Here is a 27758-nt window from a genome sequence, read left to right as displayed (position 1 = left end):
TCCAGGATTTGCCTCCTTCGGCATTTCCTCCAGTATTTTATCCCCTGGGCTCCCAAGTCACAGCCAAAGCCATTCCGTCGTGCTGCCAAAGGGAACCGGCTCCTTCCGAAATGCTCTTAACAGCCCTGCGTTTTACGATGATGAAACCCTTTCTGAAGCCTCCGTTTCCATTCACCGTTTTGTTCGTCCTTCCTGTCTGACATGCAAATACAGCCTCCATTCTTTCCATACAACCTAATTCGAGGCAACATATGTTAAATCCACACAGAATCATGTGAGCGTTCAATCCGCATACACACCATTACCCCACGGAATGCATGCAATGAGCTCCCACAGAGTTGTCTGCGTGCAAATCACACGAGCTCTGAGACGTCTGCGGGGCTCTTCCCGGACTCCAACCATCCAGAGTTGTGCACGGAACCTGTTCCCTTGTAGGCACAAGGGGCTGTCTAAATACCCACCAGGATAACTGGCCACCATGCAGGAGCCGGCCAGCTCGCGACTGCAGGCGGCCCCGGACGCAGGCTCTCCCACAAAGCTCAAGGAGGCTGCCGCGCAGGAGCCTTGCAGTCATTTATCTCCTGCAGCCAAAGCGCCAGGCACGGCCCCCTCCCTTATTTTACCTAACTAATAGCTCTCAAACCCCATATTGAGAGGGCCTGCTGTGGATCTTGCGGAGGTACAAAATGGTGGATGTGAGCTAATTTTTCCTGCTTTCCCCATAACTTATCGCATCCATCACCGGCCGTGCTCCCACCTAAGCACCCCGGCGGCGGCGCACCGAGCACGCCCCGCGGACCCGGCCCGGGGGCAGAAACGCGGCTACCCACCTGATGTCATGTAGCCTCGCGAAGCCTGGGGCGCGAAGGCCGCGGGGAAGCGCTTGTGCAGGCGGTAGTCCTTCTCGCTGCGGGACCTCATTCGGTCCGAGGCCCGGTCGGAGAAATCCGAGCTAGGCCAGGCTCGCCGCAAGGTTGTGCTCCGGGTCTTCTTCATGGTGGGGGAGCGCGACCTGCCGCCCCGATCCTGGGGGCCTCAGCGCCGGGGCGCAGCGCGCTGCTTCATCCGTCTACGGCGGGCACGACCCTGGCGGACTCTGCGCACATTTTCCCAGCCCCTCCTCGTCGGCGTCTACACCGCCAGCGGCGGGTCCGGCCTTCCCCACGCCCCCACACACCCCCACGGCGAAGGCTCCGATTTTACACACGTCCCACAATGCATTACACTTCATTTGCAATCCGCCCGGCTTATAGCTTCCAGATTCCTGGGGGGGAAAGGCACGTTAGGAGGCTCCCCGGCCGGGAGGAGGCGGGGAGGGGGCGGGCGGGGTGGGGGCGCCGAGACTTGCAGCGTGAAAGCAATGGGAGCGCAGACAATGGCCCGATTCAGCGCAGGAGTGCTTAGCCAACTGTGAGCCACGGCACAAAAGACCCAAACAAATGAGGAAGCCGAGGCCTCCTCCGGGGCTGACCCGGGATCGGGCGCCCGGGAAGTCGGAGGGGCGGCGGCAGACCCTCTCCGCACCCGGCGGCTCAGAGCGAGGCGTGGGGATGACAGCGTCCGAGTCGTGTCCCCCCGGGCCTTTCGGCCGCGCGGCCCGCAGTCCCGGGCGCAGGCTGGCTCGGCCTCCCCTGCAGTCCTCGGGAGGCAGTCTTCATTACAGAGGCTCGAATGGGGGGCGCGTGTGCACAGGGATCCGAGCAGACTCTGCAGACAGCAGCTGCGGCAGGCGGGCTCCTGCGGAATCCAGGAAGAGCCCGAGTCCTCCTCGCAACTGCAGCGCCTCGTCAATCTTCCTCCTTCCCAGGCTCAGGGTGGTGTGCGTGTGTGTGTGTGTGTGTGTGTGTGTGTGTGTGTGTGTGTGCGCGCGCGCGCGCGCGCGCCGACACGCATGTGCCCCCCTACACATGCATGCTCCTACTTACTGGCCGAGGGGGCGTCTGGAGCCATGGCTGCCAGCGATGCCGGGCCTGCCGATCCACACCCGCACGGTGGCACCAACGCCCGGTCGCGAGCGCGCAGAATGGCTATTGAAGGGCAGGAAGCGGGGCAGCCGCCCAGTCTCATGCTAATCACCGAGCTGCCTTAAGTTAGAGCACGGATCCTGTCAGGCTTCTCATTTTCATGTAAAACACCCTGCGGCGGCGCGGGGACCTCGGCGGCAGCCCCAGCCCGGAGTCCGTGCTTGGATATTTACATATTTTTAGGATAGTCCCTCCCCCTCGCAGGAAGAGACAGAACCCCCTCGGTGGGAACAGGGAGATCTGAGGTGCCCTGTCTTGCCCACCTGCGCCAACCCCGGAGTCAGCTAGAGCCGGAGAAGGGGGCGCCACCGGGAGCTCCTGCGACAGCCGCAACCGCCGGGGCACCTGGTCCACGCCGCCTGGGAAACGCAGTGGAGGTGGTCTCCGGCTCTTCCTCTCTCTCCCTGGATCCCTCGTGTAAGTCACCAGCAGCCCGCTAACCTGCATTCAGGTCCTTTACACAGCACGGCTCTGCACAGCTGCTTCTGGTCCAGCAACCAATCGCTAAAGGACAACAATGCGCGCGACGCGGGAGGGGCGGAGGGGGATGCGCCGCCCCGGCCGAGGCGCGGGGCCGGGACGCCGAGGTCACGCCGAGTTAAAGGCGCGCGGTCACAACGCTGCGGACCCCGACGACGCTGTGCGGGCTGCCGGTTTTCTGTTTTTGGTTTTTTGTTTTCAAAGCGCTTATACCCCCATTTGGGTTTCCAGAAATGCTCGGGTGTTCTAAACAACAAAAATAAACCTGATTTTTTTTTTCGACAGTATACTTTATTGTACATTTTTGCGCTTTTTTATTACTGACGATGCAACGTTCCGAATCATTTTTATGTTGTTGTTTCGTAGACACAGGTGCCAAGTTACAGAGACAAGGATACGAAATGTTATGGGGCTATGATCTTAGGCTGATGCCACAAAAACAAACAAACAAAACCAGAAAAACAGCGGGCTCTAAATGGTTAAGATTAAAGAGTTCTAGCATGATTTGGTGCTATTCGGAGGCTTGAATTCTTTGTTGGGGGTGGGGGCGGGCAGCAAGGTTCTTGAAGAACTATGCATATGGGGGCGGGGTTTAAGCCACAAGCATTAGATAATCTAGAACCAGAGCCTCTATTCAGTAATTTAAGGCTGCTCTCTAAAGAGCCAGAACTCCTCTAAGGAGCCAGCGTAACGAATCTATCTCTTGGGATAATGGGAGTACACCAGCCAGCAAACAAATAAAATCACTAAGTATCATATGGAACTTATATTTACACTAATCAAAATTTACTACAACTGTAAACCAATTAGCCACAGTTTAGTGACATTTTTTAAAAGTTAGGAAAAGAGACTCCCCCAGAAGGCACATTTTGCTAAGATGTCTTCTTTACTGTAAGAGGTCTTCTAAGAACAGAAAGACCACAGTGTTAGAAGCTACAGAAGACTAGATGTGTAAAGAACCATAAAGGTAATATAAAATAAAAATGCATGAGATATTGACATTTAGATCTCTCAGTCCAATTCAACATACAATTACTCAGTACCTCCCATGAGCCAAAAGTGGTGATGTGAATGATTATAATAGTTCTGACTGAAGGCTAATGGTGATTGCTGTGGCAAATGTGATATTTACTCATTCAGCAAATAATTATTGACTATCTAGAATATGCCAGCCCTGTCATGGGTGCTGAATACCACACATGGCCCCACACAGTTTATGGTGTAGGTAGTAAGCAGATAAATGCACCAAGTGTGCTAAGTTCTAGAAAGAAGAATAACCTCTATGAAAAACAATGTTCATCTGAGACCTAGGGAATGAGGAGTCATCCAAGCAAAGAGTTGGGAACACGGTATTTCAGAAAGTGGGACCAGTACATACAAAGGACCTGTGGTAGGAAGTGAGCGTGGCCTCTGCTGGAAGAAGTGAAGGAGGGCCAGTGGGGCTGGAGTTGGAGCAGAAGAGGAACGCGTGTGATGAGGTCATAGAGGAAGGCAAGAGCCAGATCGTGCAAGGACTTGCAGGCTGTATTAAAGATTTTGTACTCTATTCCCAGTGCAGTGTGAATTGCTGAAGGGTTTTGAGCAAAGACGCACCGATACTTTTAGAATTTCTCAATAGAAGGAGCTCAGAAGAGGGAGTCTGTTTGAAGGGAGGGGTCAGCCAGGAATTTCCTGGAGAGTAAGTCTGAATTGCCCTTGACTTAAAACTGAGAAAATATTCATTGTTCACGTGAAAAAAAAATGAGGTGGGGTGATGGAGGTTTGGGGAGGAGAGCTACCCTCAGCCACCTCTGAGTGTGGGCCTTAGAGGGGAGTGGTACTGTCCCGTGTACCTACCCAACAGAGTGCCCTTGGAGGCAAGGCCAAGGAGCCAGACACAGAAGCATCAAAGAGCAAATAGGTGGGGTTAGCTGAATGGAATCGGATAGTAAATGGAGTAGGAGAGTTAGGGACAGTTAAGTAATTTATCCATCCGAATCAGGTGGCAACATCAAGAAACGTTATGAAGGTAAGGCTTGAATCTCGTAAATAGCACATTATGAAACCAATCCTCTCCGAAGAAAGTGGACGTGGAAACCCCTGTGATTGTAGCCACTGTGAAAATGAGACTCAGTGTGTCCTGTGCAAACATTCACTCCGCTCACACCCAACTTGTAGGTCTTCAGTACTGGTTCCAAGTCTCTCCACCTAAATGAGACTGTCCTGTATCTGGGTCACCCACCGTCTCTCAAGGAAGTTCAGTTGCATAACCCAGTATTCAGTACTAGGCAAGTTTAGAATTCAATGGAAAAATGATAAAGCAAATGAATTTTACGGTGTAATGTTTAAAATCAGGCTCCAGCATAATTTGTACATTTGGTATTTACATATGAGCTTATAGACGCTGATAATTAGATACACGCTTGCTTTGTGATTCTAACTCAAATGTATAATTGACCTTAGACTTCTGATTCTAAGTGGAAAAGTGTAAGAAATTTGACTTTGAAATTCTCACTTAAAACTCTGGTTTTTTAGGTTTCTAAGAGTTTAATGAACTTAAGAGTTTTAAGAATATAAACTCCATGAAGGCAAGGGATTTTTCTGTTTTACTCATCGCTGTTCATTGTTGTTTTATTCAGAGTTGTATCTCCAGTGGCTAGTAATGCCTGGCATGTATTTGATGACTAATGAAGCCTGAGTGAGTATTCTGGAAGATCTGGTTTGAAGCCTTCCCAGTCAGACGTAATAAGTGCTTTTTTAAAAGTAGGGGCACCTGGGTGGCTCGGTCAGTTAAGCGTCCAACTTCAGCTCAGGTCATGATCTCACGGTCCGTGAGTTCGAGCCCCGAGTCGGGCTCTGTGCTGACAGCTCAGAGCCTGGAGCCTGTTTCAGATTCTGTGTCTCCCTCTCTCTCTGCCCCTCCCCTGTTCATGCTCTGTCTCTCTGTCTCAAAAATAAATAAACATTAAAAAAAATTAAAAAAGAACTAATGAAAAAAAAATCTTTAAAAGTTAAATATACCAAATTTATAAATGCGATTTAAATTTTTAAGGGAATGGACTAAACCGTATTTCTGAATGGAACTAATTGTTGAGTAAAGGGACTTTATAGTCTTTAACTTGAATTAATCAAATATTTTTTCAACATTCCCCCAAGAGTTATAGTTTTTACTTTATCATTTTAAATTTACAAACAGAGTAAACCGAATCTAAAAACTTAAGGGCATTTTTATTTTTTCCATTTGTATCTCTTGTAAAAGAAAATTTGATTTTTTGAATTTGTATCTCTCGTATACTGAGCATTAATGAAAGACCTAAATATCTGTAAATGATCTTTGCTGTGCACAGAAAGCCCCCCTCAGACATTAGAAAGCCCACCCTGACTACAGACTGAACATGTAATAATAGATCAGGGAGAAAAATCTCTGGAGTAAAGAAAAGGTTGATATGAGTGAAAAATGAACACAAGCATAAACGTAAGTGGTAACAGGTCTGAGCCTTGACCCTGTCACCTAGAAGAGGAATTTCAATCCAGGACCTCCTAGGCTCACAATACTCTGGGATGCAGGGACGCCCGCTGCAATTCCACTGGCAATTTCCAATGGCATATTAGACTCCCCAAACTAGAATATCCAGGGGACATTCCATTGAAACTGCAACCAAAGTTGCCTGTGGCCTCATTTCTCTGCCCAAGTGCGACTATAGTACAGTAAGCGACCTAAATGCGCAGAAAGGAAATAGGCATTCTCGTATTTATGTATGTTATGTGATACAAGCATCGAATATTGTGATTAAAATACCTGTTAAGTAAAAATGAGAATTCTGAGTCGGAGAATAATTTATCTTTCTGCTTCTTCTTGAAACATGATTTGCAGATGAGATTAATAGGTTAATTTGACAAATGAGCTGATTAGTAAAAAAAAGAGAGACATAAATGCACACCTTGAAGCTGGGCAGGTGGGTGACCCTGGTCATAAAGCTAGATGCGAGTCGGAAAAGAGCATGCCCTTGAAGGACTAGGGCTTTTTCAGAGGCTTGTGAAATGGAAAACCGGAGGAGTCTCTTATGGGACACATATCTACACGCGTATGCTCATATGTATATATGTTCACACGTCTGTAGGGCCTGGGATATGTTGGCCTCCAGAAGGCAGCTGGCTAAGGTAGCTGACCAAGGCTCTGTCCCCAGGGCAAGTCTATCCACATCTTGTCCCTAACCCAGGCCCCAAACTGCTCGTTAACAATTTTAACAGAAAGCTCCAGTACTTAAGGTCTTTCTTAAAAGATGCTAGACAGGTGGTGGCTGAAACACCCTGGGAAGTGATAAATCCATAGGGGGAAACAGGGTTAAGAGAGCTCTGAAGAATAAGGAGAATGCATGTATATGTTGTTCTTTCCACTGCTATCAAAATCTAAGCTGAATTTCTCTTATTCTCCACTTAGGTACATTGTCACCTGTCATTTACTCCTAACAGAGCCATAATGAGTCACGGTTGTCAATGAATGCTCCCTTTAAAGACAGCAATGTTTGGGGACAGAGGGGTTCACCAAAGAGAAGTAACTCAAGAGGGCCTGAGGTCTGGAGGACTGTTGCTGGAGTAAACTGGCATAACTGTGATGCCCACCTCCAGACCGGACTAATCGCAGGCAGAGAAACAGAGAGCAGGGAGGCATGGTGATGTCCAAGGTACTATATCCATATCTTTGTTGGGGGCCTGGGAGAAGTTCATCTTTGGGTTCCATTTGTTTTTCTATTGTGATGGTAGTAAGATTTCTCTTAAAGGGTTGCAGCAAGAATCTGAGGTAAATACACAAATGTCCCAGTTCACTGCTGACAAGTAGAAGGCATCAGTAAAAGAGAACCAATTTTCTTGTTAGTATTGATCACTGAGAGGGGAAAGCATTTTTAAAACCTGAGTCCCTTCTAGATCCCTTTGTTCTATAAACCCTGCTTTGTATCAAATTTACAAAAGAGGCTGAATCCCAGTGGGGGTCAAGGATGCTACCAGCTAGCTCACTGACCCTGATGGGTGCTGCTGAGTTGGACAGTGGAAATACAGAGCATCCACAGACCGGTTTTAGAACAAAAGAAGAAAACAGCTCCCAGCCCAGCTACCGCATACGCGGGAGCCGGGGCATTCAGTGGTACCCAGCACACCTTGATTCAAGTGGAGAAATTCCTGGGGTCAAGACCAGAGTCCAGACAAGGTGGAAACAACCCAAGGGTCCACCAACAAAAGGACAAACGGAATGTGGTCTGTCCACACAATGGCACAGTGCTCAGCCTTAAAGAGGAAGGCAATTCTGACACAGGTCACAACGTGGACGATGAAGCTTGAAGACACCAAGCGAAGCGAAAAGACGCCAGACACAAAAGGACAAAAGCCGTGTGGTCCCACTTAAATGAGGCACCTAGTGTAGACAAACCCGCGGCCATAGGAAGAATAATCATGGTCATCAGGGCCTAGGTAGGGTGGGGAGGAGGAGTTGGTGATCAGTGAGTATAGAGTTCCGGGTAGACGGTGGGGATGGTCTGCCCAACAATATGAATCCACTTGTTGCCACTGAACTCAAAATTAACTAAAATGTACATTTTGTCAAACGTTTAAAGATAAAAAGAAGAGACTGCATGGAACAAAAGCCACAGGCAAGAAGTGGCTTTGTGTGAGGCCGTGCCGTTGCCAGTCGGTCTTTATACTCGCACACGCCGGCCGCACACATCTTCTCCTTTATCAGCTTTGAAAACGCAGGCTAAGTTCAGGTAGGCCACGGGCTCAGAACAAGCTCAAAGGTAAACGGGCAGGGTCACGTGCCACCGAAATCGGAGTGGAAAATGGGCCCTTCGAGGCTGCGCTGGAGTTTGTAGAGAGGGAGAGGAAACAATTTTTAAATTTCTTCCAAGTTTGCAGACACTGAAGTGTTTGCCATGAAGAAATAAATAAATACATACATAAATATATACAATTAACAAACACTCCATTCTAACACTCCATGTGTCTGCCAGCAGGCAAAAGTAGCCTGATCAATGACACAATGGTCAGATGTCAACAGCGGCAGCTAATAGTCTTGTCCAGCTGAAAGGCAGGGAGATACAGGGAATCGTAAGAGACAGGGGTGGAAACGTATGTTGGGGCAGTGAGTGCAGGGAGGGCTTGAGACTTAGGCCGATGAGGCTGTGCATAACTCACAAGGAACGGGGGCACCGTGACTACCAAGCAAAGGAGAGACATAACTGAGTGGTTATAAATTTAATCCAGCGGAAACTGGCTGCAAATAGGCAGGGAGAAGCTTTTTGGAACAATGAAGATACGGTTAAACCAAACTGTGGCCACGGTTGCACAATTGCACAGATGTATCAAAACACATCCAACGCTTAAAAACTGGTGAGGGGCGCCTGGGTAGCTCAGTCGGTTGAGCATCCAACTTTGGCTCAGGTCGTGATCTCACAGTTTGTGGGTTCGAGCCCTGCGTCGGGCTCTGTGCTGACAGCTCAGAGCCTGGAGCCTGCTTCGGATTCTGTGTCTCCCTCTCTCTCTGACCCTCCCCCATTCGCTCTCTGTCTCTCAAAAATAAATAAATGTAAGATAATTTTTTTAAAAACTGGTGAATTTATGGTATATGAATTATACTTTCTTAAATGCTGTGTTTTGTTTTCTTTTTTTTATTAGCCCAGCAGTAGAGTGGGACATTATCTGGAAAAGAAAGACACCCAACCCCGGAAGGCCAGCTGGGGTGCTATTGCAATAGTGTGGTTGACTCGATGCGAGTTGGAATTTGAGTTCTCCCTGGAAGCATGGAGGAATGTGGATAGGAGACACCGCCAGGTTAGAACCTGCAGATCTACACGGCTGATGTAGGAGACGATGGGCGAGGAGGGCAGGCCAAGGGGAGAGGATCGCGGATACCTCCAAGGTTTAACGGACTGGTGATTCCACACACAGAAGCGGGGAGTCATTTTACTTCTGGGTCCCCCCCCTTTCTTGAACTTTGTGGCACTTATTGTTTATGCTACATATTTTGGCCCTTATTCCCATACTTTCCAATACTACATAACTCCTAAATATGATACACACACATTTTTCTTCCTGCTGACGTAACTGACAAGCTCTCCCTTGCAAAATCCTTTGACGACTGTGGTCCTTATCTGGGTTCTTGTTTGCACTGGTGCCCACTCTCTCCTCTTAAAATATGTCTCTCCTTTGTCTGTTTTGCTGTCCCTCTCCACTGGCTCTCCTCCCACCTCTCAGTTCCCCCCTGCCCATGAAATACTGGCGTTTTCTGGAATCCATCCCTAGTCACTCCTCCTTCCCCTTCTCAGTCTCCCTAGCCGAACTCAACAACACCCTCCGCTTAGTGTTGACCCCTGTAAGTGACTGCTTTCCCCAACTCTCACCATCTGACCTCTCCCCTGATCTCCAAATCCCTATTCCCCCAACTGAGTATGTTCCCCAGATCCTCCACGGACAATCAAACTCGAACTGCTCGTTATACTAAACGAGTCACTGTTATCCCTTCTCCTGGCCTCTGGCTTCCCGGCACACGTTTCCATACGTGAATGACACTCTGGCCATCTTGTGTCATACAGCAAGAACATGGGGATGAGGCAGCCCGTGCTTCTCTCTTCCACGGCTCCCTCCCATCCATCCCATGCCCCTCACTCCACCCAATCATCACCACGTTCTTGTGTCTCCACTGCCTTCCTACCTCCCAAAGGCCTGAGTCAAGGCAATGAGGACGGAGCAGCTGGCCATACATGGAAAATCAGTGTTAACTTGCCAAAGGTAAAGAGTAACCTAAAATCTTCAATGAAATAAGACTACATTATAAATTTAAATGTCAAAAATTAAGATATATATAATCGTATGCCTAATTTGTCTAAATACACACTTCAAAACCAGTTTTTCAATTAAAAATGGAAACTGATCATCAGTAATTTGGCTCAATATTAAAGAGTTTAAGGCAAAAATCAGACTACATAGTAATGAAAAGATTACACATTTCAGTCTTTATATTAACTAGCATGGAGAAGCCCCAAATCACACGTGAATGCGGTTGGAAAGCATAAAACCGTTTAACCATCTTCTCTGATAAGTTTTTGACACTGACCATGAAGCGGCTGACTTCTGTTCAACAAGTTTTGTTACCTGAGGTAAACCTCGTGGCCGGTTTTTACTCTGAATATGCCACATATTTAGTAAGATATACTGCCCTCTTCTTGGGAAAAGTACCCATGAGGATCCTGTGTCAGGCTTTCAAGTCTCTCTTCAAAATGCTTAAAATATTTTCCGTAAAATCAGAAGAGTTCACCTGGGTGGTCAGCTGAGCGAAAGAATCCAGTTCACCTTAACCTTGGTGCGTAGTCCCTCCGTCCAGCTTCGTAACCACCTCTTTGACAATCCTCCTTACACTGAAGATCTGTCTTTGCAAATTAGCACATGGCGCGGCTGTATTCATTCACGTAAAGACCCTAAAGCTATGCTCACAAGGCTTCGAGTCATTAAAGATAGCACCAAAATATGACCTTTTACAAAGCCAGGGGCAGCTAGGCACGCTCTCACAGAGAACAGGCATCCTCTAGAAAGGCCTAATACTTTTCTGAGATCCAAACAGACCAAGACTGAGTTCTCTCCATGAAATCCAACAAGCCTCCGAAGGAAACAATCTGAGTGAGTTGAGTGAATGAAAAATCTTGAGTCGCCTCGCCTCTATATAGATTGAGAGGGAAAAGAGTAGAAAGTTGCCTGACTGGCGCAAATGGTAATATCAACAATTCATTAAGGAAATCTTTCCATTTATCCTCAGACATGTCAGGGCTACCCTGTGCACGTGAGACTGAGGAATGTCTATTCCCACTGCCCAGCTTCAGTAGGTAGACTGAGTTCTCCACTGGGCCACCGGACATCAGTCACAACCCGACATAGTGTCATAGTTGACTAACCACAGACGACCAGCTAAAAATCACAGTATCGGCGGGTTCCTCAGATTATTGTGAGTGGTACCAACCTCGTCCTCAGAAAAGGTCAGCAAGATTGTTACCGCCCATCATTTTATAACGGAAAATACTGTAGCTTTGTGTTGACCAATTCCTTGAAGCATCCTGCCACGAGGTGACCAGTGGGCTTGGCCGGGGTAGCAATTATTTTCACGGTTACTCCTCATCCCGTGACAAGATCGGAAGATCACGGGAGCTGTAAACCCACTTTCTGAGCGCAAATAATCTGCAACAGAGAGTAATATCCTAAAAGTTAAACACACGGGGCCACACAGAAATGGCCTCTCCACTATGTATTTCCAACCCGGTGACACATTCACCCAGGACAGGCCCTGGCATCGATCTGTAAGTCTTCATTTCTGTTGCACTTTTTACTTAGAAGACCAACAGGAATACAAGTCCTCATGTTTTCTCCTGATGCTCCAGTAAATCGCTGTGGGCTCTCACTGCGGTGTGCCCAACTAGCTCAACTATTCCTACTCCTCAACAACGTCCTTTCCGTCTCCTGGCCTTCTTGGAGGCCGTCCTGTTTCCCGGAGATGCCTGTGGTCCCTCTATCCTCCTAAAACCTCTCACTCATCCTTCCAGATTCCAACTGTGGTCAGTCCTCTGACAAGCTTTCCACCTTCTCCCTCCCTCAGCCCTTCTGTTCTCCTGCGGCGTGAGAAGCCCTTGTTTTGCTCCGATTACAGCACTCACCACATTGTAACACAACGTAATATGGCACAGAGATTCCCGCTGCTTCCCTGGCTTGTTTGCCCCTTGAGACCAAGGACCGTTTTGTGCGCTGAACCCATGTGCTCTGAGCACCTGCTCTGTGCTCATAAAGGCCAGAAGTTCTGGGATAACAAAATAACAGCAGTAAGAACAAAACGTTCTGTCACCAAGGAGCCTGCACCCTAATGGGAAGAGATAACAATAAACAAAGAGAGCTGCAAGTTATAGAGGACGTGAAATAGTGATGTGTGTGATGCGAGAAAATAAAGCCAGGGACAAACACTGAGGCCGATGGTTTGCGATTTAAAATGGGGTAGCCAGGGACAGCTTCACTCTACTCATCAGTGATGCCTCGTGCCTTTCCAGAAGTAGGCCCTCAATAAATGTGTGCCGTGCTGTGCTAATTTTAGACCCTCTTCAGTGCTGCAGTCCTAGCAGGAATGCAACAAATGCCACGGATACATAAAGTGGATTTTGGTCGTAAAGGAACTGCTACCATATCTACGTCGTTTTCCCCCAGATCCATTTTACAGCTAAGGGATAGTAAATGCTGCCTTATGTTTGCACAGGACTTGACAGTTTATGGAGTGTCCAAGGTCAGAGGTGAGCAAGGCAGGAGTTATCATCGTTAAAGATGCAGAAATGAAGGCCCAAAGGCAGTAAGTGACTTGCCCAATGTTGAAGAACCGGGATTCTGCTCCTGTCCAGGATTTCCCCTGCCCCCCTCCCCCCCCCCACCCCGCCCCGCCTCTGCCTCTGGAATGACTGATGGGAGCACTTGCAAGGGTTATCTCTTAACTGCTGTTCCGTAGTATGAATGAAGTTCATACACATTTTTATACTGCCAGAACAGCCCCCAAATTCGTAATCTTATTAATAAGTTTTTATGAATAGATGTGCATGGAAAACAGAAGACGAATTTCTTCCGATGACTCAAATGACTCCCTCGGCTGGTTTGTACAGATGGTGCATGAGATTTAGAGTTAAATCCACACGCCTCCTTCAGACTAATCAATCTTGAAAGTTTTCTTTTCTCAGTTCTGTTTACAGGTCACCACAGACCCGTTTCCCAAGCCAGTGAAAACCCACACTGTACCCCAGATGGATCGTAACGGATGGATCTTTTTTCCAACATGTGGCTTCCTGTAATTTAAGGAAATGTTATACATGAACAATTAAAATCATATATCAAAAAAGAAGCACAGCCCCGATAGTTTCCTATTCTATCAAATTACAAAAATTGGAAAAGGAAAAAAAAAAAAAAGGTCCCAGATTATGGAAATTCCAGACTCTATTTAAGAATAACTACTTCAACTTACAGCAAAATATAGGACTTCTAGGTAATAGCACGTAATGACGACTAACAACATTTTCAACCCTAATATAGAGTGAAAAACACACAGATGCGATTATTTAATACATTCTGCTAAGTCCGCTTGAAATATTGTTTCGAGTTGAAGTAATCGGGCTTATGGATAAAAATCTTCAATCTTCCTATGATTCTTCGTTTGGTATTTTAAGGGTGCTGTGGACCCTCTAGTTCAAACACAAAGGATTAGTTATAACCTAAAAATCATTTGCAGCTGCTTTCATTCGAGTTACCGTATTATTTATTATTCCATTAGGACACTTTTTAAAGTAAAAGGGACGCTATTAATTAGACTAGGACAAAACACTTAAACCAATGCCCTCCTGGGCAAACAGGGACATCTGGTCACCCTACTTTCAGGAAGGTCAGTCAAAAAATGTAAGTTGTGCTCTATAAGAGCCCATAAATAAATAAATCTAAAGTGGGGGGACAAGTAGAGTCTCCAGGACGGTCAGTTATTTGTAAATGTAAAATAAAAGTATATTTGTAATTTGTAAAGTATATTTGTAAAAATGGTGAGGATCCGAAGGCCTGTAGCAAAAGTTTAGTTTGGGCCAAGACGTAGATTGAATCGGCTCTGCTATGACCCCATTTGCCAAAAAACATAATGGCAACTGGCTCAGGTAACTGGCACGTGATGGCAAATGCTCCTTGAGAAGGGAACGTGAACCCAGCATTCCCGGATTTTCCTCCCTGGCTCTCTCCCGCTTCCCACAGAGAATGAGGGGCTGTGTTAAGACACCACTGGTGGCTCCCTCTGGGCCACCAAGTTGAGGAGACTGGCAGCAGAGGACAGGGACAGAATGCCACATTTCCTAACATTTTACACACGGAACGTGCTTTGGCACACAAACGAGACTACGTGCGACGGTCGAACCCTGGCCTCAGCGTACATTCGGGCTTCGTGTGGACACATCTCTGTGCCAGTCAGGAAACTTCACCTGTCTATCAAGGTGGCTTCTCAAAAGAAAGGAGAGAAAATACCCCGGAAGTGGGAAAAGGCCGAACCCAAATTCGAAGCTACCAGAAAGAGACCGAAGGCAATGAAGGAAAGAGAATATTGAGCCCAGAGATAAGAAAGGGTCACAGTTTTGCAACACAGTTTTCTTCCAAAATCTCAAGGACTTATTTCCAGAGGATATCTGATCTTGCTTCCTAGCTCCAGACACTGTGTTTTAAACATCTCCAAGTCCTTGGAAGCAAGCCTTCTACGGAATTTTCCAGACCCATTATACAATTTTAAACCTACATTATGTAAGTTTTAGGCATAAGGGAACCCATCCATGTTTGGTATTAACAAATAAATGTCTCCGGAGTCATCACCCATATGCTAATGAATTGGTGGCTCTCCAAGTGTGATCTTTTAAATTTAGACCCTGTAATGAGTGAAAAATAACTGCTTGGGGTGAGAGGCCAAATTCGCCCTATGTATGCATCAATTATGAGAAGAGTATCCAGTGGGCTTCCACATGTCATTACAGATTGCTGTAACCCCCACCACAACCCCAGCCACCAAAACATAAAAGCTTAAGAGAAAGTGATTCTGTGCACTTGTCAGAGTTCACACATGATGCGAGTTCAAGAACGCAGCACTGGACTGTACCCAGGAAATCGGGACAATGGGTCCCCGCGGTGTGCAGCTGAAGGTTGCTGAGACACGAGAATGGAGGGGAGAGGCCTCGAGCCATCTTGGGGTCATGTGGTTTCCCGGATCCCCTCTCTGGAATTTTGCCAGGGCAAGGATTTCCCTGCAAGGATTTTGCCAAGGCAGCATGGTTTAGGAGCTACAAGGAACTTTCTGGAATTCATATGTCAGTGTCCAAATCCCGGTATCTCCGCTTCCCAGCCGGGTGACTGTTTTTCCTCAGCTCTTCCTCTGTAATGTGCGGGGGAAACAAAGGCGCCAATCTCATGGGGTTATTCAGAGGATTCAGTGAGATATACATCAAGAGCCTAGAATAGTGCCTGCCCATTCATTAGTGCTCAGTAAATGCTAATTTAATGATTTTTAATTGACACCCTATACCTGGTCCGGGGCTGGACACAGAGACAACTTCTTCTGCCCGCCAAGGCAAGGGGTCGATCCCTGGAAAGCTCACAAAGCTCTTTACTGTGCCACATTAGATCATCAAAGTGCCCTCTGTCCTCCTCATTCCATCGCTTCCTCTCGTTCTACTCTTTCTGTGATTACCCTATTTTAGCAAACATTCTCAATTAAAAAAAAAATCTAAAGTGAACCACTATCTCCATATTCTCCCCAACAACACAAAGACCTTAGAATGATTCAATGCTGTCAAAACACATATTGGCTCCCAGGCTATTGTTGTTACTTCTTTTCCTTTCTTCCCTTCCTTCCTTTTTTTTCCCTCCTCCTGCTTCATTTTCCTCCCTCTTCCCATCTTCTTCCCTCCCTCCCCCTCTTTCCTTCTTTCTCTTTTTTCTTTCCTTCTTTCTTCCTTCCTCCCTCCCCATCCATCCTTCCTTCCTTCCTTCCTTTTTTCCTTCCTTGCTGCCTTCCCTCCTGCCTTCCTTCCTTCTTCCTCCCTCCCTCCTTCCCTCTCTTCCTCCCCCTTTCTCTTTCTCTCTTTTTTCCCTCCATCTTGTTATTGCTGTTTTAAATAGTCAGACCTTGTTGCAGTTGGCCCTGTCTACCAGTTTCCTTGCACAGCATGAACAAACCAGTTCCCTTGGGTCTGAGTTGCTAGTTTCATGGTGGATGGAGATCTCTGTTTTATGAGATTAAAGAGCCAAGAAATACGATGAAATATTTCACCTGGAAATTTATAGATTTATTTTTTCTAATCTGGGGCTTTCCAGGATAGAGAGTCAGCTATATTGCTTGAAATGGAAGCAAGCAGTTCACTTTTCTTTTCTTTCTTTTCTTTTCTTTTCTTTCTTTTCTTTTCTTTCTTTCTTTTCTTTTCTTTCTTTCTTTTCTTTTCTTTCTTTCTTTCTTTCTTTTTTTTTTTCTTTTGTGGTCTCTAAACAGGAAGAATCCCTTAGTATTTATAAAATCTGATTTTTTTCACACACATAAAAAAGAAAAATAGAGGGGTAAAACACACACACACACACACACACACACACACACACACACACACACACTCATGGAACAAAAGTTCCCAGGCACCCTTTAGTATTTTCACAATAAGTCACAATGAGATATACTATGGTTATGGTTCTCGCTCCTTGTCTCCGTTTGCCTCTCAGTGGGCTCAAGGCAACATGGCCCACTCTGACACCTACGGAGAGGGCAGCCCTTACCAGGCACAGCGTGGCAAGGCTTGGGGAGCTGGGGTGGGGTGATGGAAGGCACGCTAAGATGGCAATCGGGGTTCTGAAGCTCATGGCTGGCTTCTGCCACTAACTCTGCTTGGCTTCTTTAGCAAGCATCACTTAACTTCTCTGAGCCTGTGCTTTCTCACCCAACAACCTCAGCGAGGTTCTGGGAAAGATCAGGGCTCTGGGCGGGACAGCGAGTGTAGGGAAAGAACACTAGAACAGGCATATGGAAACTTGAGTCCTACGCCAGGCTTTCACGATCCCCATAACAGTCAGATCACAAAGCCTCTATGAGTAGACATCTTCATTTAGGAAAGGCGGGGAGCGTGTTAGAAGCTGCCAGGCCCCCTTCCTGGCTTGAGCTCCATCGCACGTTCTTACCATGAGATGATAAATATGAACATGCTCTGAGGTCTATATAAGCACTGTATCTCTATACAGAGGAGTTGATTAGGGCTGGAGTTAATAATAAATAAATGGTAAGCCATTTGTCTATTTCTTTGTGATTTCGAGATAATAATACAGAAGGTTGTGGTAAAATTTTACTTTGAAACAACAGGAATAGTAAAAAGGAATTCTTAGGAGCCCAGAATTGCTACGTATGATCTGACTGGTTCTGCCAGAGCAATGCTTAACACAGAATTTGAAGTCAGATCTCAGTTAAGTCCTGTCTCTACCTCTCACTACTTCTGTGTCCCTGGACAACTTATTTAATCTCTGTAAGCCTCGGTCGTCTCATCTTTAAAATGAGAACAATATTACGTTAGTGATGAATTTAAAGAATATAATAAATGTGGGGCGCCTGGGTGGCTCAGTCGGTTGAGTGTCCGACTCTTGATTTCAGCTCAGGTCACGATCCCAGGGTCGTGGGATCGAGCCCCGCCTTGGGGTCTGTGCTGATACTGGAGCCTACTTGAGGCTCTTTCTCTCTCCTTCTGACCCTCTCCCCGGCTCATTCTCTAAAATAAAAACAAAATAAGATAAAATAAAAATTTAAAGATAATAAATGTGAAGCTTTCGGCTCAGGCTTACACTCAGGAAGTCCCTGCCATTGAAGATGAGCAAATGAGGCAAAACTTAGTCAAGTCAAGGATTTCCGTTAAGTATTTATTTGGTTAATACCTTAAGTCTTCGGGGGGAAGACAAGCTTGTTTTACCTACCAAAGAGAATAGAAAAACAGAAGTAGCAACCTGGCTCTACTCTGGCATCTGCTCAGGGAAAAGAAAATTTGCCGGGGGGGAGAACATACCCACCAAACGAGACGCCCAGGAATTCTGCCATCTTCCCCACGATCCTCCACATCCGCACAAACCACTCAACAACACCGCCCGAGTCAGGAACTCCCACCCCCCGGGGTCCAGCCAGGGCACAGCTCACTTTCTTCCATCCCCTTGGTACAGCTCTTGGCCACTCTCCCATACAGAGCAGATTTGGACACCACTGGGGTTCCAAAGAGGAAGGGAGTAAGCTTTTAGAAAGAACGATTCCTGTCAGTAAAACATGATAGGATAGAAAGTGTAATACTCAAAGCCCTCCACAGCCTGGGTCCGTGAATTCAAGAGATTTTCATCTTAGGCGACACAACGGCACGGTCCCATGAGTCTCTGCACCTCCTCAGCTGTAGGGCTCCAACCTCTACAAGCCCTACTCACTGCCCAGTGCCGTGCACATACACTTCACGCTGCCGCCAGAGATGGTCTACACTGTTGCGCACTCAGCGTGGATCCTAAACCCATACTCTCAGTCTGCCTGGTGTTTTCTCTTCTCTTCTGTCTTTGGTTCTTGGCCAGATCCCCCCGTTGGGAAGTCGCCTATGTGTTGGCTTGTGTTTCTAACCATGGTCTGCCTCCCCTTCAGGGTTCGTGGGTGCTGCCCTAACACCCTCCTTCACCTCCAACTGCAACCCGGTCCGGTCGGTGGCTTCCCTGTCGACTCCAACTTTACCTAACACGTGGCAGAAGTAGGGCAGGTACCAGACAGTCAGTCACAGAATATGGCATCCAAATATACAGGCAAAGGGTAAAGGCACTGGAGGGATTAAGGGTGGGAACAAATGTAAAGGTAGGGTGGTGTTTCTTCCACAATACAGGGGGGTGGTGATTTCACTTCCAGACCAGAGAAAGCTGAAAGGAAGCAGCGTATTTTTATTAAACAAGGAAGACTTAAAGGAAAAGGCGGGGAAAGCGAGAGGGGTTAGGGGGCTGAGAGGAGAAGACTATCTCTGGGATATGGAGCTTGTGCAAGGGACCTGTTGACAAGAGTGAAGGGAAAGAGGCAGGGGTGGGGAAGCGCAGTGAGTGGTGTACCTGGGCTCACAGCGAACCCAGCAGGTGCCCCGCACTCCCGTGCACGTCCCTGCCAGCACGGAGGTCCTCTGCTTCTAAGTTGTGGCAACGTTGGAAAAAGGAAAGCCCACCTTCGCAAAGGGCTCACATCCATCAAGCATTTTCACGTTTACTCTTTTGTTTGTTTGCTTAAGGAAAGAATTTGTACTCGTTTGCAAGGGCTCCCGTAACAAAATACCACAAACCGAGTAGCTTAACCAACTGAAATTATCTCCCAGTTCTGGAGGCCAGAAGTCCAAGATCAAGGCATTGGCAGGGTTGGCTCCTACGGAGGGCCATGAGGAAGAACCCATCCCAGGCCCCTCTCCCAGCTTCTGGTGGTTTCCTGGCAACTGTTGGCATTCCGTGGCTGGGGCATCGCCCCTACCTTCACGTGGCATCCTCCTTGTGTGTGTATCTGTGTCCAACTTGCTCCTTTTCATAAGGACCCCAGTCGTTTAGGATTGGGGGCCACCTACCTGTGACCTCATCCTAACTAATTACATCTCCAACAACCCTAGTTCCACAGGAGGTCATATTCTGAGGTCTTAGAGACCTCAGCACATGAATTTTGGGGGGGGAGGGCACAATTCAACACATAACTGTGTTTTTGATGACAATCCTTTGACATTCCCTCAAAGTCCTAAACCAAAGCTAGTCATGAAGAAGAAGGGGAAAAAAAAAGATAACCCAACAATGCTTCAAGTACTTCTCTGGCAGTTTATAAAAGCAAAACTTGCCTTTTGGGTCAACCTGTGCATATCACTTACTCAGGGAAGAAGTCACCTTGTTTGCTGTGTTCTAGAGAAAGGGAGCGTTTGCCCCTTTTCCTTGCATAAAACCGAAAGAGTTCAAGGAACAAAGTGGTAAATCACTCTGCTTTCCAGTCACTGGCCTAATTGCAGGATTTGAGCACTATCCAAAAAAAATAAAGTGGGAGATAGGGGTGGGAAAAAAAAGTAGCACTCAAGATGTTTAACTCTCATTAACAGGAGCAAGAAACTGTCTCATTCCTTTGCAGACTTTGTGAACCTCTAGCTTCCTCCGTGCCAAGCCCCAGGGCCCATAAATAAGCAAGTCAGAATAAGAACGAACCACGGGACCGGCAAAGAGCTGGCGAGAGAACACATCCAGATCCCAATTAGGCCGTGCTGTCTCAGGCAGACCTCTGTCTCGGCAGTCAGACCTCCCCAAGGCCTCCTCCTCAGGGTCCGCGGAGGCCAGGAGGACAGGACAGGGCCTCAACAGTACCTGGGATCCAGAGAGGCCGTCGGTGCAGAAGCTGGAGCCAGCCGGCCCAGGTAAAATGCACTGGGCCACCGATGACTCCTGCATGGGCCCCTTGTGCCTTAATTTCCTCAACTGTAAAACAGGAATAATAATGGAACTCTCACGTCTGCTTAAGGGTGAAATAGATGAGTGCACATGAACCGCTTAGAACCCTGCCTGATACAGAATTAAGCATTGTAAATATCAGCTACTATTATCACTGCTTGAGGGGCAGAGTCTAAGGGGAGGTTCTTGCTTGGAGCCTTGAATCCGCATCCTTCGAAAAACGAAGCTGTCTCAGGAATAATAAAGAATAATGGAGGTCTCCAGCACCATATTTTTCTCCCACGGGGTAGAAGGATACGGATGGGTCTAAGATATTCGCCTACCATTCTAAGGTATTAAGAAGAGCCTGGGTTTGGGAGCTTGGATCTAATATTTATTAGATGCATAACCTTGAACAAAGTCCAAAATCTTTGCTAAGCTGCCATTTCCTTCAAGGGAACAATGGGAAAAATAGCTTCCTCCTAATGTGGTGTAAAGAACAAGCATGAAAGTACAGGTAAAGGGCTCAGCAGGTGCCCGCTAATAACTCCGTACGCGTCCAATCAGCAGCAGCAGTGCGTCTGACCATAAAGGGGGGAAAGCAGGTGGATCCAGAGCCTCAACTAGCTTCTACGGTGCCTCTGTGACAACTGGTGGGGGAGACTGTCCTGTCTCAGGACACCACGTTACTTCATGCTCCCCCCCCCAAAATGAAACCCTCGTAGTTAAACCACCCTGGTGCCGGGCGGGTCTGCAGAATGGTATGAGCTGATGTGCCACAGGAAAGGATTCTCCACACGGGAGAGGGAGGAGGAGAGGAAGTGGGGAGGGGAAAGGGGGAGGGAGGGGGTTCTCGTTAAGGACTGTCCTGTGTTCAACTGATGGGTGTCAGCGCTCAAGACCTGCTGTCAGAGGGTGAAAGGGCATCTGAGAGAGACAGCTGGAAGAGAAAGACGGCCACTGCTTGTCCTCTCCTGTGTATCTTGCCCCGCTAACACCTCCCTCACCCGGGGCTGGGTCTGTCTTCATTCTACACGTGGGAAGCACTGTGACACAGTGCCCACTGCTGCAGACACACCCTGACTGCCCAGGCCTTAGCTCTTTCCCTCCCCTTCTCCTGGGTCCGAATGCACCCCAAGGACTCACAGACAGGCAGGCAGGATTTACTCACCAAGTCTGTGTTACTGAAAAATCCAGGTGGCCCCCATTGCAAACAGCCCATTTACAAAGCATCTCTTAAGGGGCACCTGGGTGGCTCAGTCGGTTGAGCGTCCGGCTTCAGCTCAGGTTCATGAGTTCGAGCCCCGCGTCAGGCTCTGTGCTGACCGCTCAGAGCCTGGAGCCTGTTTCAGATTCTGTGTCTCCCTCTCTCTCTGTCCCTCCCTCTCTCTCTCAAAAATAAAAATAAACATTTAAAGCAAAATAAAACACGGGGTGCCTGGGTGGCTCAGTAGATTAAGCATCCGACCTCCGGCTCAGGTCATCATCCCGCCATTCCCAAGTTCGAGCCCCGCGTCAGGCTCTGTACTGACAGCTCAGAGCCTGCACCCTTTTTCGGATGTTGTGTTTCCCTCTCTTTCTTTGCCCCTCCCACCAGCCCTGCCCCCATCGTGTTCGGTCTCTCTCTCTCTCAAAAATAAATAAACATCAAAAAAAAATATTACAAAGCAAAGCAAAATGAAACCAAACCACAAAGCATCTCTTAAGTACGAGGCCCATCTCCAAAGATGCTTTCGGGCCCTTATTCCATTCTTTCTGCCCCGCAACATCCAACCTTAATGACCCTTACCTTGCATAAGAGTCGAGCAACCATCTGAAACCCCAGCACACCCTCTAGCCTCCATACACTTTGGGACCCCCTCCTTCTGTCCCCTAATCCTTATTCACTTCTAGAATCTTCTGTGTCCATCCTGCCTCCTGGAGCCGGATCCTGGGCCGGGGAAGTTCACTCCCTCTGGCCGGCGGTCTCGGATGACAGGAGCCGAGGAGACAGGTAGACGCTGGAACCCTTACAGCAGTTTCCAAGCAAACGTTGTCACAAAGGGGGCTGAGGTTCCCTTTGCAGGGTGCGCTCTATTAGTCTGGGCCCTTGGCAATTGGCCAATTGTGATAAATAAACTTTAAACAAATAGGCGACGTTAAAGGTGGGCTTCCTCTAATTCCTTCAGTCAGAGTTGCACAGCAACAGGTTTAAAGAGCAGGGCTTTGGATAAATGAAGTATTGGCAGTGGGTCGGGGTCGGGGGAGATACACAAATTTTACTCACCCATCAGGCTGGACATCCACATTGTTTACCTTCCAGAAGCTGGGGCGTCTCCTCTCCCTCCCTTAGCACCACTAACAAGGCAAATACGAGGCCGCGGGCCCAGGGCAGCTCCCCCGGATGGAAGAGACTCATTTGTCTCCCGCACAAGAACTAGCATGGCCATAACTCCAACAGGGCCGAGAGGCCTGGACAGGAGCTGCGGATCCCAGAGCACAGGCCCTGGAGACCCAAGAGTTCGGGCCTGCTCACCAACACCTGGTCCAGCTACAGAACCTGTCAACTGCATAATTCCTCTCTCTCTCTTTGTTTCCCTGAGACCCTGGTGTTTCTGAGACCAGCCAAAACCAGTGGCAGGGAGAGAAGACACACACAACAACAACAACAACAACAACAACAACAACAACCACTGTGTGAAAGGTTGTGGGGAGGCTGGTAACCTTGAGGGGACAGTGAGAGACAAAACCATAAGCAAATCACAAGTGTGTCTGTGGCTCTGATCACCCCAGGACAGCAGTTTTCATTCCATCCTGGAAGTCCGCCTGACCTACATCGAGCAAGTCTAAAACTGGCTTCAGATCACACCTCTTCTCTGTCAGCTTTCAGGGGTCCGGTGACAGCGGCAGGCTCCTGGGCACACACTGTCCCCTCTGCAGTGGCTGTTTCTCTGGCTCAGACACACACACACACACACACACACACACACACACACACACACACACACACTGCGGTGTCCAGGTTCATGACTGCTGCGTTCAGGAAAACCCTGCTTCCTGCTTCTCACTCCCAGGACCCGACTCTCCCTAACTTTTCTCTAAGGAAGAAAACGTCTGGTTTCAGCCAGCCTGACAAAATTCATAGCTTTCTCATTACACAAGACGGGCAAGGAGGAAATTTTTGTTTTGTATTCCATATCCTGTAACACAGAATTCCAGGCCAGTCTGGATATATTACTGAGATGGGACATCCATTCAAAACCTGCTCTTGGCTTCTATCACTAAAGAGATTTAAACGAAGTCGAAGAAATGAGAAATGCAGTTATCAGCCATGATCCCCTAAAGCTTCAACCCGTCTCCCCTAAAATGCTTCCCTGGAATATAACTTGCAGCGAACAGAACACGTCTCTAACCATAAAACATTTTATATCCCGATCCTGGGAGACTGGACCTGTAGGAGCTCAAGCCATTCACATCTGTGGACGTGAAGGAAAAACCCGTTACAGACCCACCACCAGAAATAACCACAACCTTCCCTTTTTCTGTGGCGATAAGTTTCTTCAATCTACTGGTACTTAACTCAAAGCGATATGAAAATAGCTGCAATGTCTTTGGAAAACGTCGTATTAAAATGGACTATTTTAGGTAGAAAGGAGAATTAAAACACTCCCAAATCAAATGAATAATCTAGCGAATTCCTCCAGGATTGTAAAGTCATGGCACGTTTTATCAGTGATATTGAGAGTCCTTTACCAGCTCCTTTTTCTTTTCATTGACTTAAAACACCCACCATCCTTAACAGTTTGTTTCTCCTTTCAAAGAAAAAACATATTTGAAAATAAAATGGTCGTAGGGTAATTATGACAGAGTCTTTAAAGGGCTCTAGGATATTTTGTGACTTCACGGAACCACTGCTAATTTACTTAAGTTAGTAATAACATTGTGATGATGTTTTTTTTTAAAGCACCTTAATCTTGTGGAGATTCACGCTGGAATATTTATGGGGAAAATAATACGATGTCTGGGTTTGCTTCAAAATAAGCTAAGTGGGAGAGTATGTAGGGACATAAATGAAACAAGGTGAATCATAAGCTGAGAATCGTGGAAGGTGACTATGGGTTTGTGTTTCTATTCTCTCTACTTTTGTATACATCAGACATTGAACATATTAAGAAAAAAGCTCACAATCATATAAAATGGTCTAAGTTTTATCATCTCCAACAATGACACATATTCCTTGAGACATTTTCCTCTTGATTCTGGACAGAGGTGAAAAATAATCACTAAATCCCACTTGGAAATAAGTGACCGAAAATACTGGGGCAGGATATGGGTTCTAGCCTGGGCTTTGTCACTTACCAGCTCTGTGACCTTGAGCCAGTCTCCTGACTTCCACAGGTTTGTTGCTTCATTTCTAAGACAAATGGGTCAAGCCCGAGAAGTTTTCCAAGGTGTTTTCCAGCTATAAGATTCTATGAAATATGAAGCCCACTTAAAAATACGCAGCAAAATATGTCAGACAAGCAGTTTAAAGTGCAACCCAGGCATAGTAAATCCCAACAGCTGCTAAAACTCTACAGTACATTTGCTCAACTACAAAAACTAAGCATTCCACCTAAATGTTGGAAGAAAGATATTTTCTGACATTGACCAAAGTCTTGGCTTTGTTCCTCTTTATGCAGCCAGAAGTATACTTCAGAATCCGTATAGAATGAAGTGATAGAATTTAATTGAATTAGGTTTCGCTGAACTCTTGCAATATCCCAGGATTAACTGACCCACTGGGACGTGAGAAAGAGTTTTATGTCTGGGAAATTCCCTGTTTTCTCTTTTATAATTGCTTTAAAAAGTGGGAGCCCAGCACTCAGGAACCCATAAAGATCAATGTGTATGCAGAGTAAAGGGTCAATGAATAGAAAACTCCATATACAGAAAAACAAAGACTCTAACTCGGATCAAGGGAATAGCATTTCATCTCAGGGATTCAGTTTCCCAAATTCCATTTTGGGAGTCCTTATAAAGAAAGAACAGGCCAGGATCTGTTTTAGAACAAACATTTTCACTGTAATTTTTCAGAACAGTGAGTTGAGTATTTATGTACATTAGATCTGAGGTCCTAATATCTGTCACTTACCCCTACTTCTCACATAACACTGTTGGTCACAAAGCATATTATGGAGTGGTGCTTTAGCTGGGGCCCTCATCACTGTACTTAATTCAGTTCTAGGTCAGTTCAAGATCCAACCAGCGGAAATAAGGTATTTTAAAGTTACTGGTTCAAATTAGTTCTACTCTAGAATGGAGGGTGTCTAAAGATGTCTCGATCAGAAATAATTTTGGTCATTATTCGTCAGCATTACGGAGCCACACAGAGGATGGCTCAGATGCCACACAGAATGAAATCAGACAGAAATTTTAAACTGCAGTATGAAACAGGCTTGAGTGGAAATGCGAATAGCATAATGAAACACAGAAAAATTATTCTTTCTGTGCATTTCTGCCTAAAAAGCATCGTATACAGAGATTCCAATAACTTGGTCAGGTTTTTCTATGTACCCCCGGCGATAAATTCATGTTGAATTCTAGTTTTCAAAAACCGACGCTTTCGTTTAGTCATTTAGCAAACACCTGAACCCAAAGATGTGCCACAGTGACATTCTTCCAGTTTGCCGACCAAGCCTTTGCTTGTTCTCAATGATTGGGCCTAAGATTTCACCTCCCTCTTGGTATCTGAGGTTGTACTTCTTTCCTGGACAATCTCTGAGCTTATAGGCCACTTCAGCAGTCCCTGGAGCTCAGAGACGACACTTCACTTCAGTCTCATTGAAGGCAGAAAGGCTCTGGAAGGGACCTGAGCCAGCAACAGTGTCTCTTGTCACATTAGGAGAACGTTTTCACGTCCATTCTTTCGCTCGGTATCTGAAGCACGAATCATCCAACCAATGAGACAAAGCTGATTGCCATATACGGTATTCTCGATTTTAAATAGCCAACAATAACATATATTCCTTGGAAAAGTTTCCTCCTGAGAGTTTTTACACAGATTTTAAACAGCCACTAAATCTTATTCAGAAAGGAGTTACCAGCCAAAATGATTACCCTGCAGTGTTCTTTATCTGTCAGAGGTAAGACCCCGCCCCCAAATCTCACGCACTGGTTGCTCAAATACTAAAACGAGAGGAAAATAATGAATAGCGATCTGTCCAATCTTTCTGCTCTCTCTTTCACAACCTTTTCGAACGTCTCCTTCCTCTTCTTTCCGTCTCGTCGCTAGTGGCGTAGACCTCCAACTTAAGTCTAACCTAAGCGTTTCGGTTTTATCTTTTCCGTCTTCCTGGCCTCCGGACACACTTTTTCATTTAACGTAGATGACAAAATTCCCGGTGTTCCTGATCTGGCCATGACATTCGCTTTTTAAAATTCTAACCGTATCTTTCAATCCCTCTGCGAAATTAACACAAGCTTTGGTCCTCCCCACTGAGACCTTTGGCCTGGTTAGTTGGACGAAGAAACTGAGGCAGCGAACGTTTCTTTCCGCAAGGCTCTGCAGCTCATTGGCGGCACACGGTAGGACGAGGCCCCAGGTCTCCGACCGCGGAGTCGGCTGTATTTCTGCCATATGACCACAGCCCTCGCCTCCAGGCTTCTCAAGTATAACCGATTCCTGCTCTATCTACCTCCACCCCCAAAGCCTCCTGTGAAGCCGGTCATAGACCTAAAACAGTCCCTGCTCTCCTCCCAGCAACAGCAAACCAGCCACACCACTTGTAACTCCTAAAACGGTGCCCAGATTCCTCCAAGGTAATAGATGCAGCTGTTAACCACTGTTGCCCATGAGAACGTAGTTGAGATGTATCTCACTCTGACTTGTGGCTACACAAGCCTTCCTACATAGTTGCCATTAGAAGAGAAAACTAAGGGTAGCCCGCTGTCCAGCCACTTCTTTTTTTTGTTTGTTTTTTAACATTTATTTATTTTGAAAGAGACAGAGAGCAAGCGGGGAAAGGGCAGAGAGAGAGAGAGAGAGAGAGAGAGAGAGAGAGAGAGAGAGACCAAAGCAGGCTCCGTGCCATCAGCGGAGAGCGCGACACAGGACTCGAACTCACAAACCGTGAGATCGTGACCTGAGACGAAACCAAGAGTTGGATGCTTCACTGACTGAGCCTCCCGGGCGCCTCTGTCCAGCCACTTTCTGAACTTACCCAAGATGTACAAGACCTTGTGAAACCACGCTGAAGTTCTGTGGCTCCACGGCATGCTTCTGGGGGATTTTTATTCTGAGGAGATACTGCGTAACAC

At 46.9% G+C, this 27758-nt stretch overlaps 1 protein-coding gene and 1 long non-coding RNA gene across 4 annotated transcripts in view; one reads left to right on the top strand and one right to left on the bottom strand.

Moving 5' to 3' along the window:
• Positions 1 to 27758, bottom strand: part of STOX2 (storkhead box 2) — a 226266-nt gene that overhangs the window by 113480 nt on the left and 85028 nt on the right. Inside the window, exon 1 of one of the 3 annotated variants that reach the window (XM_045055205.1) lies at positions 831 to 5002. The exons of 1 other annotated variant lie outside the window; for it this stretch is intronic. In XM_045055205.1, the coding sequence (XP_044911140.1) occupies positions 831 to 996 (166 nt within the window). In that variant the 5' untranslated portion in view covers positions 997 to 5002. Of the gene's footprint in view, positions 1 to 830; positions 5003 to 27758 lie in introns of those variants that run through there. One more of the 3 variants, XM_045055206.1, reaches the window with a different exon arrangement.
• On the top strand, positions 5016 to 12875 carry LOC123384757. The gene is made up of 3 exons (XR_006596263.1): positions 5016 to 5181; positions 6925 to 7168; positions 9150 to 12875. It is a non-coding gene; the product is annotated as an uncharacterized LOC123384757 (long non-coding RNA).

The sequence above is a fragment of the Felis catus genome, chromosome B1 (assembly GCF_018350175.1).
Source record: "Felis catus isolate Fca126 chromosome B1, F.catus_Fca126_mat1.0, whole genome shotgun sequence".
NCBI classification, from domain to species: domain Eukaryota; kingdom Metazoa; phylum Chordata; class Mammalia; order Carnivora; family Felidae; genus Felis; species Felis catus.
This window is presented reverse-complemented; position numbering and strand designations above follow the sequence as displayed.